The sequence below is a fragment of the Sorex fumeus genome, unplaced genomic scaffold, assembly GCF_029834395.1.
Source record: "Sorex fumeus unplaced genomic scaffold, SorFum_2.1 ptg000128l, whole genome shotgun sequence".
Lineage (NCBI taxonomy): Eukaryota > Metazoa > Chordata > Mammalia > Eulipotyphla > Soricidae > Sorex > Sorex fumeus.
The window spans coordinates 16,488,415-16,507,455 of record NW_026606185.1 but is presented as its reverse complement, the minus strand read 5'-3'; the positions used below and the strand labels follow the sequence as shown (position 1 = coordinate 16,507,455).

General features: G+C 38.8%; 1 protein-coding gene across 7 annotated transcripts in view; it reads left to right on the top strand.

Moving 5' to 3' along the window:
• Window positions 1-19,041, top strand: part of PTPRM (protein tyrosine phosphatase receptor type M) — an 890,665-nt gene that overhangs the window by 765,608 nt on the left and 106,016 nt on the right. For all 7 annotated transcript variants that reach the window (XM_056137857.1, XM_056137858.1, XM_056137855.1 and 4 more), the window contains one exon: window positions 18,226-18,313. In XM_056137857.1, the coding sequence (XP_055993832.1) occupies window positions 18,226-18,313 (88 nt within the window). The remainder of the gene's footprint in view (window positions 1-18,225; window positions 18,314-19,041) is intronic.

Below are 19,041 nucleotides of genomic sequence, written 5' to 3'. Positions count from 1 at the left end.
CTGTGGTTTGCAAGAGAGGCATTGAGTGGCAATCATGTTTGGCCTATAGTCTACTTTCAGCATGCTTCTCCCATCCTGGGAAGATCCTCCCAACACCCTTTATTTGGTGCTCCCCTCTCTATCTGAGCTACACTGATTTTTTAAAGTTCCAGAAAATCCCCTCTATCTGCTTCTCAGAACATTCCTGATACAAATCTGAGAAACTATAAAAATTAATTCATTATTTTCTACAAAGTAGAATGAATTAAAAATACCCAGTATTTTTATATAAATAGATAATATATGTACAGCAGCCAAAGTTTCCTAAAAATTTATACATAGGTAGCAGTGTTAAAGCAAAAACATCTGTGATCTCCTAAACTGAACTTTTCTAATATTTTATAACAACTAATTTAGCTTTAGTGGCCACAATTCTAATGAAAGAAGTTGTAGGATAAAAAGGTAGAGCTGAAATGTATATAAACCTTTGATGTCCTTGTAGATCTGATAAACTTCCATCCTTTCCTAAACTTATGCAAAACAGAAAGTAGAAAGGCATATTTCAGAAAACTAAATTATACATAAAGTCATTAAACCTCAACCTTCACTTCTGATTGAGGGATTGCTGTAATAGTCAGTGAGAGCAGAGAGGCAAAATGAAAAAATAAATAAATGAAAGACCTGATCACATTGCACATTCAGTGGAAATGTAACTGCCTACAAGTTTGTTTAAAGCACTTAGGTACATGAAAAATTGCACATAGCTACTGAAAATAAGAAAGGAGCCATGGCACACAGCAACCATGCAAACGCTGTTTCATATATATCTTCAGATGTGATATATGTAAGCTAAGTCATGGGAGGTAAGAAACAGGCTCCCCTTTAATGGTGGTGTCTCAATCTACGTATACTGATTAGCCCCAACTCTCTCATCCACTGAAATGTTCACTCTTATTCCTGACCTGGCTTTCAACCCGAGATACAGTTATATAGCTAGCAAAGGGAATTTACTTCTTGTTCAAAGTGGTTTTGTGACCATCTCCTTTGAAGTCTCAATAGACAACTCTGAGAATGTTTGAAATTGCCTCTTTGCAAGGGTCATATATCCTGGAAAATGTTCTCATCTATAAAGGATGATCTAAATGTGAACATTTGGAAGGACAGTGATGCAATACTGACCTTGCCTGAGTTCACCTTCTACCACTAGGAATGGAAAATGCAAAAGGCAACTTTTTTGCAAGACCTTCAAGGCCCCACATAACAGGAGGAGCTGGAAAAAAGGAAGACCCTTCTCTGACCCTTAATTAACTACCAGGACTTTGCAGATTGCTGCTGGCTTGTCAGCATCCCCATGTACTTCTTAATTAATTCTAGCTGCTGGAGTTTCCCACACTATATCACTACAAAATAAGCTGTATCTAAAGAGTGGGTTAATAGCCATGCTTAAGCCCATGGATCACATTTTCTTTCATTGGACTCCGTGTCTTGAAGGCTATAGTGATGAGGTTTATCTACCTCTGAGTGTTTCTGTTTTAATCAACACATCATAGGCCTGCAGTGTTGAGACCGAGTGCTTCCTTGCTCTCCTGAACCATGGCTTAAGTAAGGATTTAGTGGTGTAGCTAACGCCTTCAAATATGTATATAAGAATACGAATGTTCAGAGAAGCAGCAGCTGTACACCCAGCACTGAATATCCACCTGCACAGGAAAGTGTGTGTCTCCCAGAGAAAGACATTCTCAATTTCCTAAACTGACGGGTGCTTCAGTGACTTATCCCCCTGAAACATTCTACTTTTCAGATACCAAACCTGTGCTTGCCAGTTAGCCTAAATGTTAATGATTTGACTTCACAGGTAGTTACACTGCACATGGCACCATGGACACAAGAGCCATTGGGAAAGAAAATAACATTAGCTTTCAGGATGATACATCACAATTGTTTCCATTGGACATTTGTGCATCCTTAACTTGATTCATCTCTAAATGCAGTAAGGGTATTTATTTTCCATGACAAAATACCTCCAACTACATGGCTTAAATACAGTATTTTATACATTGTTCTAACGACTTATTTTTAAATAAAAACAATTTTTATTTACTCATAGTTCATCCGGCTGGAGCGATAGCAAAGCGGGTAGGGCATTTGCCGTGCACGAAGCCAACATGGCCGACAGGAGTTCGATTCCTCCGCCCCTCTTGGAGAGCCTGGCAAGCTACCGAGAGTATCTCGCCCGCACAGCAGAGCCTGGCAACCTCCCCATGATGTATTCAATATGCCAAACACAGTAACAACAAAGTCTCCAATGGAGACATTACTGGGCCTGCTCAAGCAAATCGATGAACAATGGGAGGACAGTGCAGTGCTACATAGTTCATGACCAAAGTGCCCAAAATATGTTTCCTCTGAGAACTTCCTTTTGGCTTTTGCATGATCACCTTCTTGGTGCCTCTTTATGTGACTGAGCATCTTGACAGGGTCCACATGTATGACCTTCTTTTAATTTACTTTTTTCTCTTGGCCCTGTCTCCAAAAACAGTCACTTTAGAAGTACTGGAAATTAAGGCTTTTACATAGGAATGTGGGGAGCAAGGATACGGTTTGTCTGTATCCTAACACTGAGAAAATCATATTCCTTATCCAAGAAGTCTGAGCAATCTTGCAATTTGAGATGCAGCCAAGGGACTTTCCCTTAAAAAACTGAGCGAGAAAATCCTCTGACAATTTCTGCCCTTCAGCCCCACTGATATGTTCCCTATAAATCACATGCAGAGCTGTGCAGTATGGCAGCTGTAGATGTTTAAATCTAAACTGATTTAAATTTAATTTAAGATTTAGATCCCCTATCACCTTCGTCTTATTGCACGTGTTCAGGTACTACCAGTAGCAGTTCATTAAACATTTCTAAAGCAGTAGCCTTTGTGATGCATAGCACAGATGCAGAACATTTTCATCAAAGAACTGCCATTATCTTTCCTAACTGGAGGGATCCACCTCAGTGACTTTGTAGTCATTATCAAATGTCCTACAGCTACCTCTTTGCACCCAGCTCTCTGCCATGTACATTGAAAGTGGGGACACCGGGGGATCAGAGACATAGTACAGGAGTTAAGGTTCCTGCCTTACATGTTACCACTCTGGTTCGGTCCCCAGCTCTACGTGGTCCCCTGAGCACTGCTAGGAGTGACCCTTGCACAGAGCCAGGAGTAGCCACCAAGCACCTCCAGTTGTGACCAAATCTTCTCCCTGACAAAAGTGAGGACATAGACAATGCCTTCGGATAGCACATAATCTAATTGTGATTTAAAAAATAACAATATGTTAGAATCTGGAAAAAACCTGAGTGCCCGAGAACAGATGACTGGTTGAAGAAACTCTGGCACATTTACACAATGGAGTACTATGTAGCTGTTAGAAAAGACGAAGTCATGAAGTTTACATACAACTGGTACTACATGGAAAGTATCATGTTAAGCGAAATGACTCAGAAAGAAAGGGATAGACATAGAAAGATTGCATTCATCTGGGGAACATAAAGTAACAAAATAGGAAACTAACACCCAAGTATGGCAGAGATTAGTACCAGGAATTTTACTCAATGACCCGGAGGACAACCACACATGTTAGGGGAAGGGGGAGCTCAGAAAGAGAAGGGAACACCAAATAAAGGGTGTTGGGAGGATCTGCCCACGATGGGAGAGCATGCTGAGGGTAGACTGTCGACCAAGCATGATTGCCACTCAATGCCTCTTTTGCAGACCATGGCACTCAAAAGGAGAGAGAGGGAAATACCCTGCCACAGAGGCAGGGTGGGATGGGGGCTGGGGGGGGAGGGGATGCTGGGATCCATGGTGGTGGGAAATGCGCACTGGTGGAGGGATGGGTGCTTGATCATTGTATAATCGAAACCCAAGCACAAAAATGTGTAAGTCTACAACTGTACCTCATGGTGCCTCACTATTAAAAAATAAATAAATATAAAAAATAACAATATGTTATATATCAGATATGTAAAGAAAACTTTAGTGGCACTACACTACAATAGAATTTTGGAGGAAACAAAAGACCAATGAAAATCGAAGAAACTCACAAGAGACGACAGATATGAACTGAGTTATAATAGATCAACCTTTCATGAGACAATAAGGAAAGGAAGGGGTCCTTTTGGTACTAATATATCCCACAAACTTGGAATATTAGAAAAGCACAAAATAATTCTCATGATACCCTTTTTCTTGGACATACATTAATATTCATGCTTTCACACGTTCCTTCTACTTTCTGAATTTCCCTTCTTCCTTGCCTATTCATTCTTCACTACAACCTTGGGCTTTTCCACCATCTGGCTGATCTGCAAAGATTCCTTTATTGTTCTACTATCTTCTTCTGGAATTGTTCTGCTTCTCTGTAATCTCTTTAACCTAAAGTAAGATGTTTGTTGCAGGGATTTCTTCATGATTACCAAATCAAATTCAGCTCTGCCTTTCCTATAAATACTGAAGCCCATACTATGTGATTTCACGATCAACAGCTTCTTGAGCACTTTCTTCAGTGATCTAAGATCACTGAAGAACTGGGATCAGGGTTGGAACCACTTGAATCTTAGTATCTTGGTGCCCTTAAAGAAGCCTTAAAGGGGGAATCAGCTTCTTTAGTTCAGCCTTTTCAGCAACTCCAGAGGGTACAGGATGGATTCATAAATTCTGGGGAATGGATGCCACTCCTACTTCATTTAGGAGAACCTGGGTGATGTGTTTACAAAGACAAGCCTCAATGTCTGAAGTTCTGATACTAACACTGCTATCATTGGTTCAATGTTGTTGATTATTCAATATTACTATTTAACATGCAATATTATTGTTCAACATAGTAATTTAGTTATCAGATCTTAAAGATTTTTGCAGTGTTTTTAATCAAATTAAAATTACTTGGGATGGGGGCAAGGCTAAGACTTAATGAAGAGTTTCTAGATATTGTATGAAAAAAGAATCGATATAAGAAAAGAAAATCAAGAAATTGTGGACTTCAAGAAAATTAAGGCTATTGCTTTTTGAAAATTACTAGAATACTCTTTAGAAGATAGTAAATAAGATACAATTGTTATCTTGTGTTATTATTAATGTTATCTATTATTAACATCTTAATGTAGCTGAATTTATAGGTTAATGTAAATTCAGTGAAAGAATTCATATGTAATCATAATCTTTTTAGCCAGCATTTTTTTCCTGGTTATACTTCTTGGCAAAAATTAAATTTCCATCTAGGAATTTTCTTTGCTGAAACAATAGTCTCAGAATATTATGTGGAAGTTCATTCTGTTTTATGATGGAGATGGTAATATGAGTCTTCCAAGGGCATTACATCTTTGTTATTTTCATTTCAAAATTTACCCTTCAGTTTAATTTGCTTTCAACTCTCTTTCCATGTCTAAAATGTTTTAAGGCAGTTCGTCTAAAGGTATAAAGCATCTTATTTTCAGTTGAGTCCCAACTCTTGTAGTTCTAAGTAAAAAAACTGAACCGTGTGCCCCCGGGGTTTTAATCTAATATCTGGTTCCTTGAATTAGGGCCAACTGTTCATTTTTTAAAGCATCAGCAGATTCCAAATACAACTTTTGGCTACTTCCTTTTAGCATCTGACCTTGGTTCACTTAAACTAATTGTTAACCTTTCAGCAGATTGTTTCTAAAAATACAGCAACAGAAAACTTTACAAAAGAATTTTAGAGGTATACTTAAAATTCTGTGTACAATGATCTCCATTAAAATGTGTCTTTTCTATCACTCTTAATCATGATGGTATTAATACCAGAGTAAATTTTAACATGTTATTTTAAAAAATGTTAATAATCATCTTTCAAATATATTATCTTTAAGTACATTTGTGATGTAGCAATTTCTGACATAATTTTCACTTTTTTATTCACTATTATTTATCTCTTCCTCTTATATGCAAGGTTCATGCTAGGTACTGACCCCTGTGGAACCCATGGTCAGGGAGGAAACAAGAATTAGAGTTTAATGCTCTGCATGTTTCCAGAGAAGCTCTCTGAGTTACTCGATTAACTTCACAGCAGTGGCATAGTCCTATATATGTACAAGCTCCTTTTAGCTTCTTTTCATTGGTGTTCATTGGTGTTAATATATGTAGTAATCAATCAAGAAACTAAAAAATATAGTACTATTCCTACTGATTAATTAAAAAATAACTTCTGTGTGTGACCTGTGATCACATCCTTGGGACCAGGCAGCCCAAAGCATTAAATCCAAGACTCCTAGTCCTAACTCTATGCTTCATTTTGGTCTGCACTCCATGTTGTGCAGTGATTGGCAATGGATGCAGAATTAACAAGTGTGATGTATAAACAACTGATATAAAAAAAGATGTTTTTTGATGAAGCCCACTGAAATAATGAAGCCCACAAGATAAGCCATATCCTGAATTACAGGGTGGAAAATGATTGCCTTCTCAGTTGCTTCTTTGAATTCTTTTGATTCATCAGTGAGCCTGAACATGAGGCTAGAATGGCATTTCCATCTCTCTCCTCTAACAGAAGGATCTCTGGTTTATCAATGGCTAGGCAGTACTGCCAGGATTACATGAATTATGTTTTTTGCTTTCAGTATATTTATTATCATGACTTGTAAGTATTCTGACTTTCCATGCATTGTATTGGTGTGATATGTCATTTACCAAATCACTTATTTAAATGCTGTTTAAATTCCTCAATTAGAAAAAAGTGGTGAGGAGGAGAGGGAAATGATAAGAGTGGTAAACAAGTAATTTGGGGGACAATGTGTGGGTCACTACTGACACCTGCCATCCTCACTTGCCTTCCAGATGTTTGCTTTGTCTTTCCTTTATTCTACTAGCCATTTACTAATCCCAAAGCATCATCATGAAGCACCCAGTTGTAGAGAATATATTCAAAATGGATGGTGTTTCACCCAAGTCTATAGCAAGATGATTTTAACCACTGATGTTGGATCTGCTTTAAGCAGTTCTTTGAGAATTCCCTCCAGAGACTGTGACTGACTTTGTCTTTCTGTAGACATGCAAAAGCACTTCACCACACAGAAACACTTCACCATGTCATAATTTCTGTAGACACACAAAGACGCTTTGCCACACAAAGACACTTCACCTTGTCAGAATTCCTGCTCTGTGACTGGTACAGGCTTATTGTTTTGAATTCATTTAGTATATTCACCTCCTATTCCTTTCTTAGGGAAGGTATAAGAGTCAAGACTTTCCTTAAAAAAACTAATCTATATGTTCTAAAGTGATGGTGTCCATAATTTTCAGTAAGAAGTATGTTTAGCAAAACATCTTTAGTAAAAGAGAGCAGCTATGTCTCTAATTTCATAATAGGTCATAATTTTCATGAAAATGTTTGCTTTTCAAAGGAGAAATTGAACTTTTTGACAGTTAATTATGATGCAATTATTTTTCACTAAACTATTTGAAAGGGTACTTCTTAACCTTGATTTTCAAATTTCTAAAATAATTCTTTGTTAATTTTTATTTTTAATCGCCATGACTTAGGTACTGCAGGAAAAAAATAGGAATTGTGCTGATAGGTTTTATAAATTAATAGATGTCAAAAGGAGTCACAAATCTCTCATTAAAATTCCCTTTTCTGCTATACCTATTCATTTCCAAGCCTGTCATGTCTAAAAAAATCCTTAGATTTTTTTCATCACATTTGATGGAGCTGTGATTTCTGAGGTGAGGACTTTTCCCCCCCTGAGGTGAGGGCATTTTAAAACTCATAGTTTGCCCAGAAAGGATGGAAAGGATATATGATTTTTTTCAGAGAGGAAAACAATACCCTATTTCCAAATACTGTGTAGACTCAGTAGAGGAAAAGCAAAGAATTTATGGAGAAAAAGTTGGAAAGGATTATTTTCAGACAGATAGTAGCCAAAGAATAGCAGCAAAGCCAGTATGACTTTACTGTCATTAGTCTCAACCTTAATGTCAGACCAAAAACAGGGAGGACTAGGCCTGAGTGAACTCTTACCGTCTTCTAGATGTGCCTTATATTGCTGAGTCTCTCAATCTATATGACTGCCATTTTCTAGTAGGGAGACTTGCCAGGTTTTCAGACAGAACAAAGTTTCAGTACCCAGGGATGGTTTTAAAAGCTCCCCCTAGAAGAAATGAATAAAACTTGAGGGAGGTTAAGAGGGTACTTCAATGATGAAGGTGAAACACAAATGGGAACTAAGCTTTTGTGCTGGACTTGGACAGTAGCAGCTGAATTTTTGCAAGAATATCCATTTGTTTACGAGATATTTAAGAGACGCCTATTTTGCAGGGTGACTCTTACTCATCGGAAGGTCTCTGTGCCTTTAGCTCAGACTTAATGACAAATATCTCTTTCAAGGCAGGTGCAGTGGTAGAGGAAATTGCAGTACTCGAGGAGTGATATTAACATCTCAAACCCTGGCAATATCTGCATCAGAGGGGAAATGAAAATTGCTATCTCTGAAATGTGGGTGGCAATCCTAGAACTTGGACTCAAACAGCAAAGCATTTGAATCCTATACTTTCATCTAACTTAAAAGCATCACAGTCCTCTTTCAACCCATACATGAAGAGTTGCTCACTGACATCACTGTATTAACATCCCACCCAATTATTGTGGCCTCTTTAACAGTTCGCAGGGTCATACATTGAGTGAGGCCAGGCTAAATTCCAAAATATTTTAAAACTTATTAATCTCATGACATGCAAGAAATAGGCAGTAGCCAATTCAAAAAAGGTAAACTGCTCAATTTTTATATAAGGAATATAAGCACTTTGATCAATCCCTTAGAGTTCAGTCCCTTTACGACCTTAACCTTGCTGAGAAACAAACAACCTAGACCCTATCAGAACTACCTAGAACAAATTTGCAGAGTCAGCCTTAAATTTTAAACATAAAACTATCCTCCCTGTCGGTCCTTTGACAGACCCCGTCAGGGCCAAGTGTCATGGAACCAAGTACACCCTAAGACTCTAAAGTGTCTATCTCACACATCAGCCTGTGAGGACTAATCCATGTGTAGGAAGGCAAAAGCTTCCAACCCTGAGAAGGTATCTACTAAGAGGGGATTCTGGGCCCTGAGAGAATTGCAGGTCTTATCATTAAGCTCTCTTAGAGAGAACAAAGGAAAGAAAAATGCAAGTCAAAAAGCTTTGTAAATTCCCAAAGAGCTACTTCCTGCCTCTTAAAATGAATGGCCCACCAAACTTAGCTCAATTTCAGCTAAATAACCTCCTTTTTCAAGGTCCTTTACTGCGCATCAATCTCTGTAATTTAAGGGAACATTGGCCCTATCCATGGAATGTTCCTCGACAGACTGTGCTCCGTGGTTACCATTTTTATTGCTCTTTACCCTATGGCTTGTTTGTTTGTTTGTTTGTTTGTTTGTTTTTCTCTCTCTCCACTTGTTTAGTGGTTTCAGATTTTTTGGTAGCTTTTTTGTTTTGTTTTGTTTGTTCTCAGACACTTGAGAGATATGTCACCTCCTTATTGAGAGCTTAATCTTACTGTGATTTTGAAGACGGGAAAAAGGGCTTTGAAATTGGACACATTTAAAGAAAAGCAAGTAGATTGAGACTGCCTCTGGGGTACACATGACTTCAACTCCCCAGGAAAATTACTGTGCAGATGGCACCAACACTAAGAAATGGGATAAAGATAGTCCATAAAAAAGTGGAAGTCAAAACTCTTGAGGACTTTGGTCCACGACAATGGTAACATTAAAGTACATGTGCCATGTAATGCAGTGACCTTGAAGCCAAGCCTTTCCCCCCAGCCTTGGGGCCAGCTGAGAAGAGCACTGATTTTAGAGCAAGGTGGCCTTGGGTCTGAGTCAGCTCTTCTACTAATTGGATGGATGATTTCAAGCAATTGTGCCTTTGATCCTAAACATCATTTCCTATGGAATAGAAGTAAAAAGACTTGATAGAGCTTCAAAGATCCCGTATACATATATTATTCATAAATGATACTGCTGTGCAAAGTCATCCATTCAGAGTAATAGTCATCAGAATAAAATCCATATTCAAAAATTCAATCAGACAACATGAGGGACTATTTCCAGATGGCAAAGCATCATGATTTTTTTTTAAGCTACAAACCTTAATTCTATTTGCAAAAGAAAGAGTTTGATCAAGGAAGTCACCATGACAGCTGTTGTCAAGAGTATCACCTACCAGACTCCTGCAAAATAGAAAATGCCTACAAACTGGAATTAGGTTAAGTGGTGATAAAATATGGACATTTGAAACACTGAGATTGATTAATAGCTTCCTTAAAAATATCAGAGTCTTCACATTTAGATGCTTTGGATTAAAATAATTATAATACAGTTTGTGTATCTAGATTCTTGTTTTTCATTCAGTCCCTCTCTTCCTACCTTTATTGCCACATGGTCCCTTTTGCAGCCTTGACTTGGGGCACTGTGTAATGACCGTGATTGCTGTGCGTGGATCTCAGCTTCTGAGGACACTTTCCCACTGGCACTTCATTCTGTGGCCTCTCAGGCAATTTGGGGTATGTTTGATGCCCTGTATGATAGCAATAAAGAGTTTATATGATCCTAATAAAGTGCAGCGCTTGGGAGAACCGAGGGAGAAGTACGGGGAGAAAACAAAGAAAGTTCAGAGACTTTGCATGCCCCAGTGAGTTCATCTTCCCTTTGCAGCGTGGTGATTTTAGTCATTTTATGTGCACAGTTTTATTCATATAAGAAAGGCAGGGAAAATTCAATTTCAGAAGTTTCTAAAAAAACTTGACCCTGCAATGCCTGAAAACATACTGTACATTATGTACAGCCTTGACCTGCATTCCTTTCTTCCTGGCAGCTTTTCTATTGAATCGGATTTTTTTTCTCTCTCTTTTTTAATATCTGGGAGCTGTGGCATTTTTAACGGAGTGCATCATTTTGGAGTAACGTTCTCTTGAGGTGGGCACCGGAGATGTATAATTATATCCTGTGGAAAATGACGGTGGTAGGAGGGGTGGCGGAGGAAGTTATTGAATCACAAAAACATGTTTCCTATTCAGAAAAAAAAATGACTGTGTGAGGGATGTTCAATTTCCTTCTGCTGTGTGCCCAGGGAGAGTGCTGCATCTAAAAGTGGAGAAGTCATTGGTATTCACTAGAGCTTGCCTGGTTTCATTTTTATTGTTTCAGAGGCTTATTATTCTTTCAGAGTGGTTCCCAAGTTTGCTGCCTTTTCTTAGTATATATGAGCTAAGGTAGTCAGAGAAAACACTTTAATTACATTTTAAGTAGAGTCAAAGTATAAGTATATTTATGAAAATTCCAGCCGAAGGTGCAGTGAGACCATTAACTTAAATCCCAAAAATACATAAAATGTTTTTTTATAGTAAAAAGTCCATAGTTGGTATATCAGATTTGTATCTGCATATTAAAAATCTTCCAGAAACACTAAATATTGCCTAAATGTGCATGCCGTATTTAAGATTCCTCTGCAAGAAGTATGCTGGGAGTGTGGACCTTCCTGGTCTGTCTCCCAAACTTGTCCTTACCTGATTGCTCCCAGAAGCGAAAGTCATCAGATGCTGCAGGATGGTTTGAGCTATCAGGCCTTTATTTCAAAGCCATACCCGTGCATGGATTGAATTGGAGTTTAGTGAACCTCATAAATTTATGGAGCAAACTAAGGTGAGAAGTTGGGAAGGCGCTGGTGCTGGCTTACCGTTGAACATCAGGGTTCCCATGAGCACAGACAGCCACCATGCAAGGCAGCCCACTGTGTCACTCAGAAGCCAGACCCAAGCAGAAACTCAGAAAACCACTGATGTCTTTGAGGATCTGACTTTTCCTTCAGCACCAAGAGTATTTAAAACATGCCTGAGGGGCCAGAATGACAGCACAATGGTAGGCCTCGCTGCCTTGCACATGGCCCAAATTCAATCCACTGCATCCAATATACCGGTCCCCAAGCAATGGTTCCTGAATGCAGAGCCAGAAGTAAGCCCTAAGCATCACCACGTGTAGCCCAGAAAAAGAGAATGAAAATATTTGGTTTTACTGTCAGCAAATTCCATATTTGCAGTTGTTCTCTAGATGTGACACATTATGTGATGATTGCTTGCTTCCTAAGTCTATTGGTCCAGAGTAAATCCTTCTCAAGGAATTAAGTAATTCAATTTTCATCATTTTAAAAGCAGGCATGTCAAAACATAACATCCAAAAGAAGAGAGAGAGTAAGAGGGAATGTGTCTGCCACAGAGGCAGTGGGTGGGAAGGGGTGAGGGTGGCGGGAGGGACACTGGAAACATTGGTGGTGGAGAGTGGGCACTGGTGGAGGGATGGGTACTCGAATATTGTTTGATTGAAACGTAATCACAAGAGTTTGTAAGTCTGTAATTGTATCTCACAGTTATTCATTAAAATAAAAAAATAAATAAATAAAAATTTTATTTAAGAAAGAATGCATTTAACCTTTGACCTTTTTTAAGAATTGAAAAAAAAGTAGATTAACTAAAGAATCTTTTGTTTTACCCCCCATGAAGGAAGGAAGCATGTGAGAAAATCATGTAAAATTGTGTATTGTTTTGTTTAAAGCAATAAAAAATAATAGCTAAAGCCAAAATGTCTTTGAAAAGGATACCATTGAATAACATCCCTCTTTGTCTCTGGGGCCCTCCAGGAGTAATACCTGATGCAGGGGCTGGAGTAAGCCCTGAGCACTGCTGGGTGTGGCCTTAAAAAACAAAGCAGATTTCCCAACACCACAGATCCCAGTATCCCTCCCACTCCCTATCCCCCCCTCCACCCTGCCTCTGTGGCAAGGCATTCCCTTTTGTTCTCTCTCTCTCTTATTGGGTGTTGTGGTTTGCAAAAGAGGCAATGGGTGACAATCATGTTTGGTCTGTAGTCTACTTTCAGCATGCTTCTCCCATCCTGGGAGGATCCTCCCAACACCCTTTATTTGGTGCGCCCTTCTCTGTCTGAGCTCCCTTTACCCCTAGCATGTGTGGCTGGCCTCCAAGCCATGGAGTAAAATTCCTGGTACTAATCTCGGCCATTCTTGGGTGTTAGTCTCCTATTTTGTTACTTTATGTTCCCCAGATGAATGCAATCTTACTGTCTATCCCGGAAATGGGCACTGGTGGAGGGATGGGTATTTGATCATTGTATAATTGAAACCCAAGCACAAAAATGTGTAAGTCTACAACTGTACCTCATGATGTCTCACTAATAAAATTTTTTTAATTAATTAAAAAAATAAAGCAAACAATTATTCCAATTCAAAAGTATTCAACTCTATGAACAACAACTTTATTCTATGTAATTATAAAAGAGAAATGCTAGATCACTTGCAAAGTTAAAAGTGTGTGAAGATCCTAAAATATCATGAAGGAATGTTCTAGAGACCCAAATTTCAGTGCACAATCCTATTTTTTCAATCCCCAAATTATTTTATAGCCTGACATCACATAATCAGAGGCAAGTTAGTAATAGATACTTTTTAAGTAACAACATTAAAAATGTTTCACCTAAAAAAAAAAAAAAAAGCAGAGGAAGGAGGGTCCCTTTCTCGCCACATCCCTGCCAGCACCGGTTGCTTTTGTTCTTGTGGATGTGGGCCAGTCTCTGTGGTGTGAAATGATATCTCATTGTGGTTTTGATCTGCATCTCCCTGATGATTAATGATGTGGAGCATTTTCTCATGTGCCTTTTAGCCATTCGGATTTCTTCTTTGAGAAAGTTTCTATTCATTTCATCGCCCCATTTTTTGATGGGGTTGGATGTTTTCTTCTTGTGGAGTTCAACCAGTACTTTGTATATCCTTGATATCAACCCCTTGTCGGATGTGTATTCGACGAATATCCTTTCCCATTCTGTAGACTGTCTTTGTATTTTGGTCACTGTTTCTTTGGAGGTGCAGAAGCTTCTTAGTTTAAGATAGTCCCATTTGTCTATCTCTGTTTTCACTTGCTTGGCCAGTGGCGTGACGTCTTTGAAGATACAACTGTACCTCATGGCGTCTCACTAATAAAAATTAAAAAACAAAACAAAACAAAAAAACAAACAAAGCAAAGAGAGCAGAGAAGTCTGCTCCAGGCTGCTTGTGGTCTTTCTGTGCAGTGTTGCTCAGCTGTTGGTGAGGGAGCCATTCCCTCAGAGCTAATTCTCTCCTGGGGTTGACAGGAATAATGGGTTTCATCAGTTGACAAGAACTTCTCAGTGTCCCCTGTAATAATGCAATATGCCTGGGTAGCACCTGAATCCCCCCCATATGAAACTGTGCTAGGAGGGAACACCAGGAAGAACTAGAATGTAAGGAGGTTGGGTATCTTTTCATGTTTCATTGTTATTTGTATCTGTTTCCTGGTCACCAATTGAATGAAAACAATCAAATGTAAATAACTGTTTTTAAGAGCAAGGGCTATTAGAAGTCCTATGATTACCACAAATACTAAGGAAGCACAGCTGTGAGGTGAACAGACAGGACTCTCTGTCTCTCTGTCTCTGTGTGTGTCTCTCTCTCCCTCCCTCTCTCTCTCTCTCTCTCTCTCTCTCTCTCTCTCTCTCTCTCTCTCTCTCCACACACACACACACACACACACACACACACACACAAACACACACACACACACCACACACACACTGTGGCCATGAATCTACTAGAAGACACCAAGGTGTCAGGAACCTTCTTCACTTTCTACAAAAAAAGCAAAATTCAAATAGGCATGGAATACAAAGGGAAGTGAAATTGATAATTACATCATGACAATGTCAATGTCGATTCAATTGTTATAAGGGAAGTCAAATAATAGTTATTACTCAACTGTAAAATAATTGTCATTCATGGAGTAACAAAGACCTTTCAGAAAGAGTATGACTTTATAATCCCTGAAGCTATTTTTAAATGAATGCTTTATGGCAAAATAGAAGTAATAATGTTTAAATAAATCTTCTGATCATGTAATGGTCTTTTTCTGCAAGGAATTAACTAATGGTTTTCACTCTCTATATATCTATTGACTTAAACTATTAAAAACTTGAAAATGTTTTCACTTGTATTTCTCCTGCTTCTTACAAGGCATGACACTTCAATTAGTAATGTATAGTATGATTCTTTTAACATAACTGTGAGTATATAGTTTAGCTGGCCCAGGTCAGCTCCATGTTTCATTTACAACATGATAAATATAAAAACTGATAAGAGGTATCAAGAAGATTTATAATCAAAGCACTGTAAATCAAGATGGACAAATTAAATTCTGCCTGTCGTTATGTTGTCCTCCTGCCACTTTGTGTTGTGGAAGGCCTGAGTCAGAGGGATCACGTGGGCACAGGTCTCTGTTTCCAGCTGGCCCTGTGAAGAGTTAGGCGTACAGTATTATTGGTCCACAGCTGGTCAAGATAACAGCATGGACCTTGCAGAGTGCAGGGGAATAAAATAAGCCCAGGGTGCTTATTGCAGACTCTCCCAGTGTGGGCAGTCCCACACAGACAAATATGCAGAAGTCGAGCTTTGTTTTTGACATCAAAGCCTAGTAGACTGCCACCAAACACTGCAGATGCTCCTTCATTCAGTGACTAATGACGGAACTCCTACCATGAGCACAGGGCTCTGCAGGAACAGAAACTGAAGAGCCTGCAGGACCTGACCCCAGGGTTTCCAGTCTGATGGCAGAGACCATTGTGGCTAAACTGAGTGCTGTCCACCAAGTTTGCAGTCACCATGGGTTCTGTGAGCAGAACTGTCCCACTGCAGTAGTATCACAGAACAGCTTGCTAATGAGGTGCCCCTGGTCCCATGAAAAGGAACAATAAATAGGTTCTCTTGACTTGCAAACTAAGCAGTAAATATAGTTGGTCCTTGGATAATATGGGATCATGGATCCATTAATTTGTGAATTTTCTTGTCAACAACATAAATGTTATGTCTTCATTAGTACAATTAGTACTAAAGTTTCCTGATTCTTTTTTCTTTTTTTTGGGAGGGGGGGTGGCAGGGGGTTGTTTGGTTTTTGTTTTTTTCTGTTTCTTTGTTTTAGGGATTATACCAAGTTGTGTTCAGGGCTTACCTCCTGGCTCGTGTGCTCAGAGATCACTCCTGAAGGGACTCAGGGACCTTATGGGGTGCCAAGTACCAAACCCAGGTCAGGTGCAGGCAAGAACCCTACCAGCTACTGCACTCTCTTCAGCCTTCTGATTATTTTCTTAATAGCATTTTCTTTCTAGTCTAATTTACTCTTGTAAGCACTATTAAGTATATGGTAGCACTGTTCTCCTGTTGTTTATAGATTTGCTCGAGCGGGCATCAGTATCATCTCCATTGAGAGACTTCTTGTTACTGTCTTTGGCAACTTGAATACGTCACGGGTAGCTTGCCAGGCTCTGCCATTAAGGCAGGATACTCCTGGTAGCTTGCAGGGCTCTCCGAGAGGGGCAGAAGAATTGAACCCGGGTCGACTGTGTGCAATGCAGACACCCTACCCATTGTGCTATCGCTCCAGCCCAATAAGTATATGGTACAAATATTAATAAGTATGTGATGCATATATCATGTGAAATAAGTGTTAACTTATTTTGGTAAGGCTTCTTTTGGTAAGGCGCTGACCATTAAGTGATTTAGTTTGGAGGAAGTCGAATCTTTTTTTAAGTTTCCCTAGCTTGGAACCATCATAGAGCATGTTTCAGGATGTGAGTTCTCACCCCTTGTTCTCAAGCCATTTCAGAAATTTACTTTCATTTATTGCTCCATCCGTATGCATTCATCCCCTATCCCAATTGGTGGCAAGAATTATAAGAAAAGTTTCCATGGCAGACAATATTCCTTATACTCTCTCTCTACTTTGGGGAATTATGGTTTACAATACAGATACTGAGAGGTTATCATGTTTGGTCCATCATCTACTTTTAACACACATCTCCCATCCTAACCAATTCCTCCAGCCATCACTTTCTTAGTGATCCCTTGTCTATTCCAGCTGCCTTGCCCCCTCTGCTCATGTGGCAGACTTCTAGCTATGGAGCAATCTTCCTGTCCCTTGTATCTACTGTCCTTGGATTCAATAAGATTAAAAGGTAAAAGGTAAAGGTAAAGGCCTTCCCATTGATCATCGATTTGCTCGAGCGGGCCCAGTAACGTCTCCATTGGAGACTTTGTTGTTACTGTGTCTGGCATATCGAATACTCTCGGTAGCTTGCCGGGCTCTCCGAGAGGGGCGGAGGAATCGAACTCGGGTCGGCCATGTTGGCCGCATGCAAGGCAAACGCCCTACCCGCTGTGCTATCGCTCCAGCCCTCAATAAGATTAAAAAAATAAAAACAAATAAATAAATACATAATTTAAAAATAAAAAAGAGTTATAAGAAAAGTTATATCATAAACAGCAAATCAGTTTTACTAAATGCTTCTTCTACCATCCTTATTCCCATTGCATCATTGTTAGCTGATAATATCAAGGTAAAATGAAATGTGGACAAAATGTAGCACTGCAGCATTGTCCTCCCATTGTTCATCGATTTGCTCAAGTGGGCACCAGTAACGTCTCACAACAAATTGTGAGACTTGTTGTTACTGTTTTTGGCATATCAAATACGTAACAGGTAGCTTGCCAGGCCACCACCACATCGTATAGTGGACAAAATATGAAAGAAAAATCCTAAATTTCTTTTTTCCTTGTCAATTAATAAAAGAAATATATATGATTAATAACATGAGATTAAAGACCCTAGATATAAAAATTCCAAATTCTTGAATAAATGGACATTAAAACACCATTTAAAAAATGAAGAGAAAACTCTAGCTCAATGTATTACAGGATTTTAATCCTATAGTTATGAAATCATAGCTAGCCTGCCTCTATTAGATTTTAGCAAAAAATAACCTTTCAGTTAACAATTGATGGAAAAATATATTTTATATCTCTCAGGAGAATATTCAAAAATGGTAACATAATTAAGAAATTGGAATGCTCCATTTTCTGTATTAAACACTAAAGTTGGTGAACACAGCTATTTTTATTGGATTGTACAGATAAATTTGGGGTTCTGTCTTCAGACCCCATATATGTTTGTCAGATAATAACTAAAGGGGGAAAATTAAATGAAATAGTTTAATAATCCATTTCTCATTCCTGCAAATACTGCTTTTCTTCTTGACTCTTGTTACAGCTTTTTAAGACCATGGTCCAGCAGTAAGATCCCTGTGTTTACTGCATCAAATTGTAATTCTTTGTGTCACTTTTCTCTTTCTTCCAGAGCTTCTTTGAAGGGCAGTCTGCACCATGGGATTCTGCTAAGAAAGATGAGAACAGAATGAAGAACAGATATGGGAATATCATTGCATGTAAGTGTTGACAATGTAATTGTGCTGGAGTATAACTTCCTTTTCACGTCTGCTAAGATTGACCACCAGCCTCATGTGGTGAGAATTTACAGTGAAATTACCACCTTGATCCTGTTAGAAAAGTGGTATCATAATCGTAATTAAAGAAAGAAAAACTTCCTAAATACCCACACTATGTCAATGTGTCTTGATATGGGGCTAGTCTTACATTTAGATTTAAGATTTGGGTAACAGGTAATGGTAAGATGCTGAGAGGAAAAATAATGCATTTTAGAAAGAGGAAACATAATAGTCCTAATGTTTCCCAGCTGCTACATGAGCATGAATGGAAATAATGATGCACAGCACAGCTTAATGCAAGGAGCTCAGAGTTCTCAAGCAAACATTAACTCATTAATCCTGCAGACACTTGGGTTAGGTAGGTCAGTAATAGCCCCATTTTAAGGACAGGAAGCTGAAACTCAGAAGTTAAATGATGGTCCCCATATCACAACACTCATTAGCAAAAGAGCTAGGATTATATCTCAGAAATTCCCTGTTCCTTTGAAATGGAATGTTACCAATCTATAATGCCTTGGACAGATTTTAAATCGAGCCCAACCTCATTAATGTTCCGTAACGATGCTGAGATGCCTGGTAGATTGATGAGCCTCCTTTTCTCAGGGCTGAAGCTGTTCATTCCCCAGCATTAACATGCTCTAAGTCATACATGACTGCGCTAAGGTACT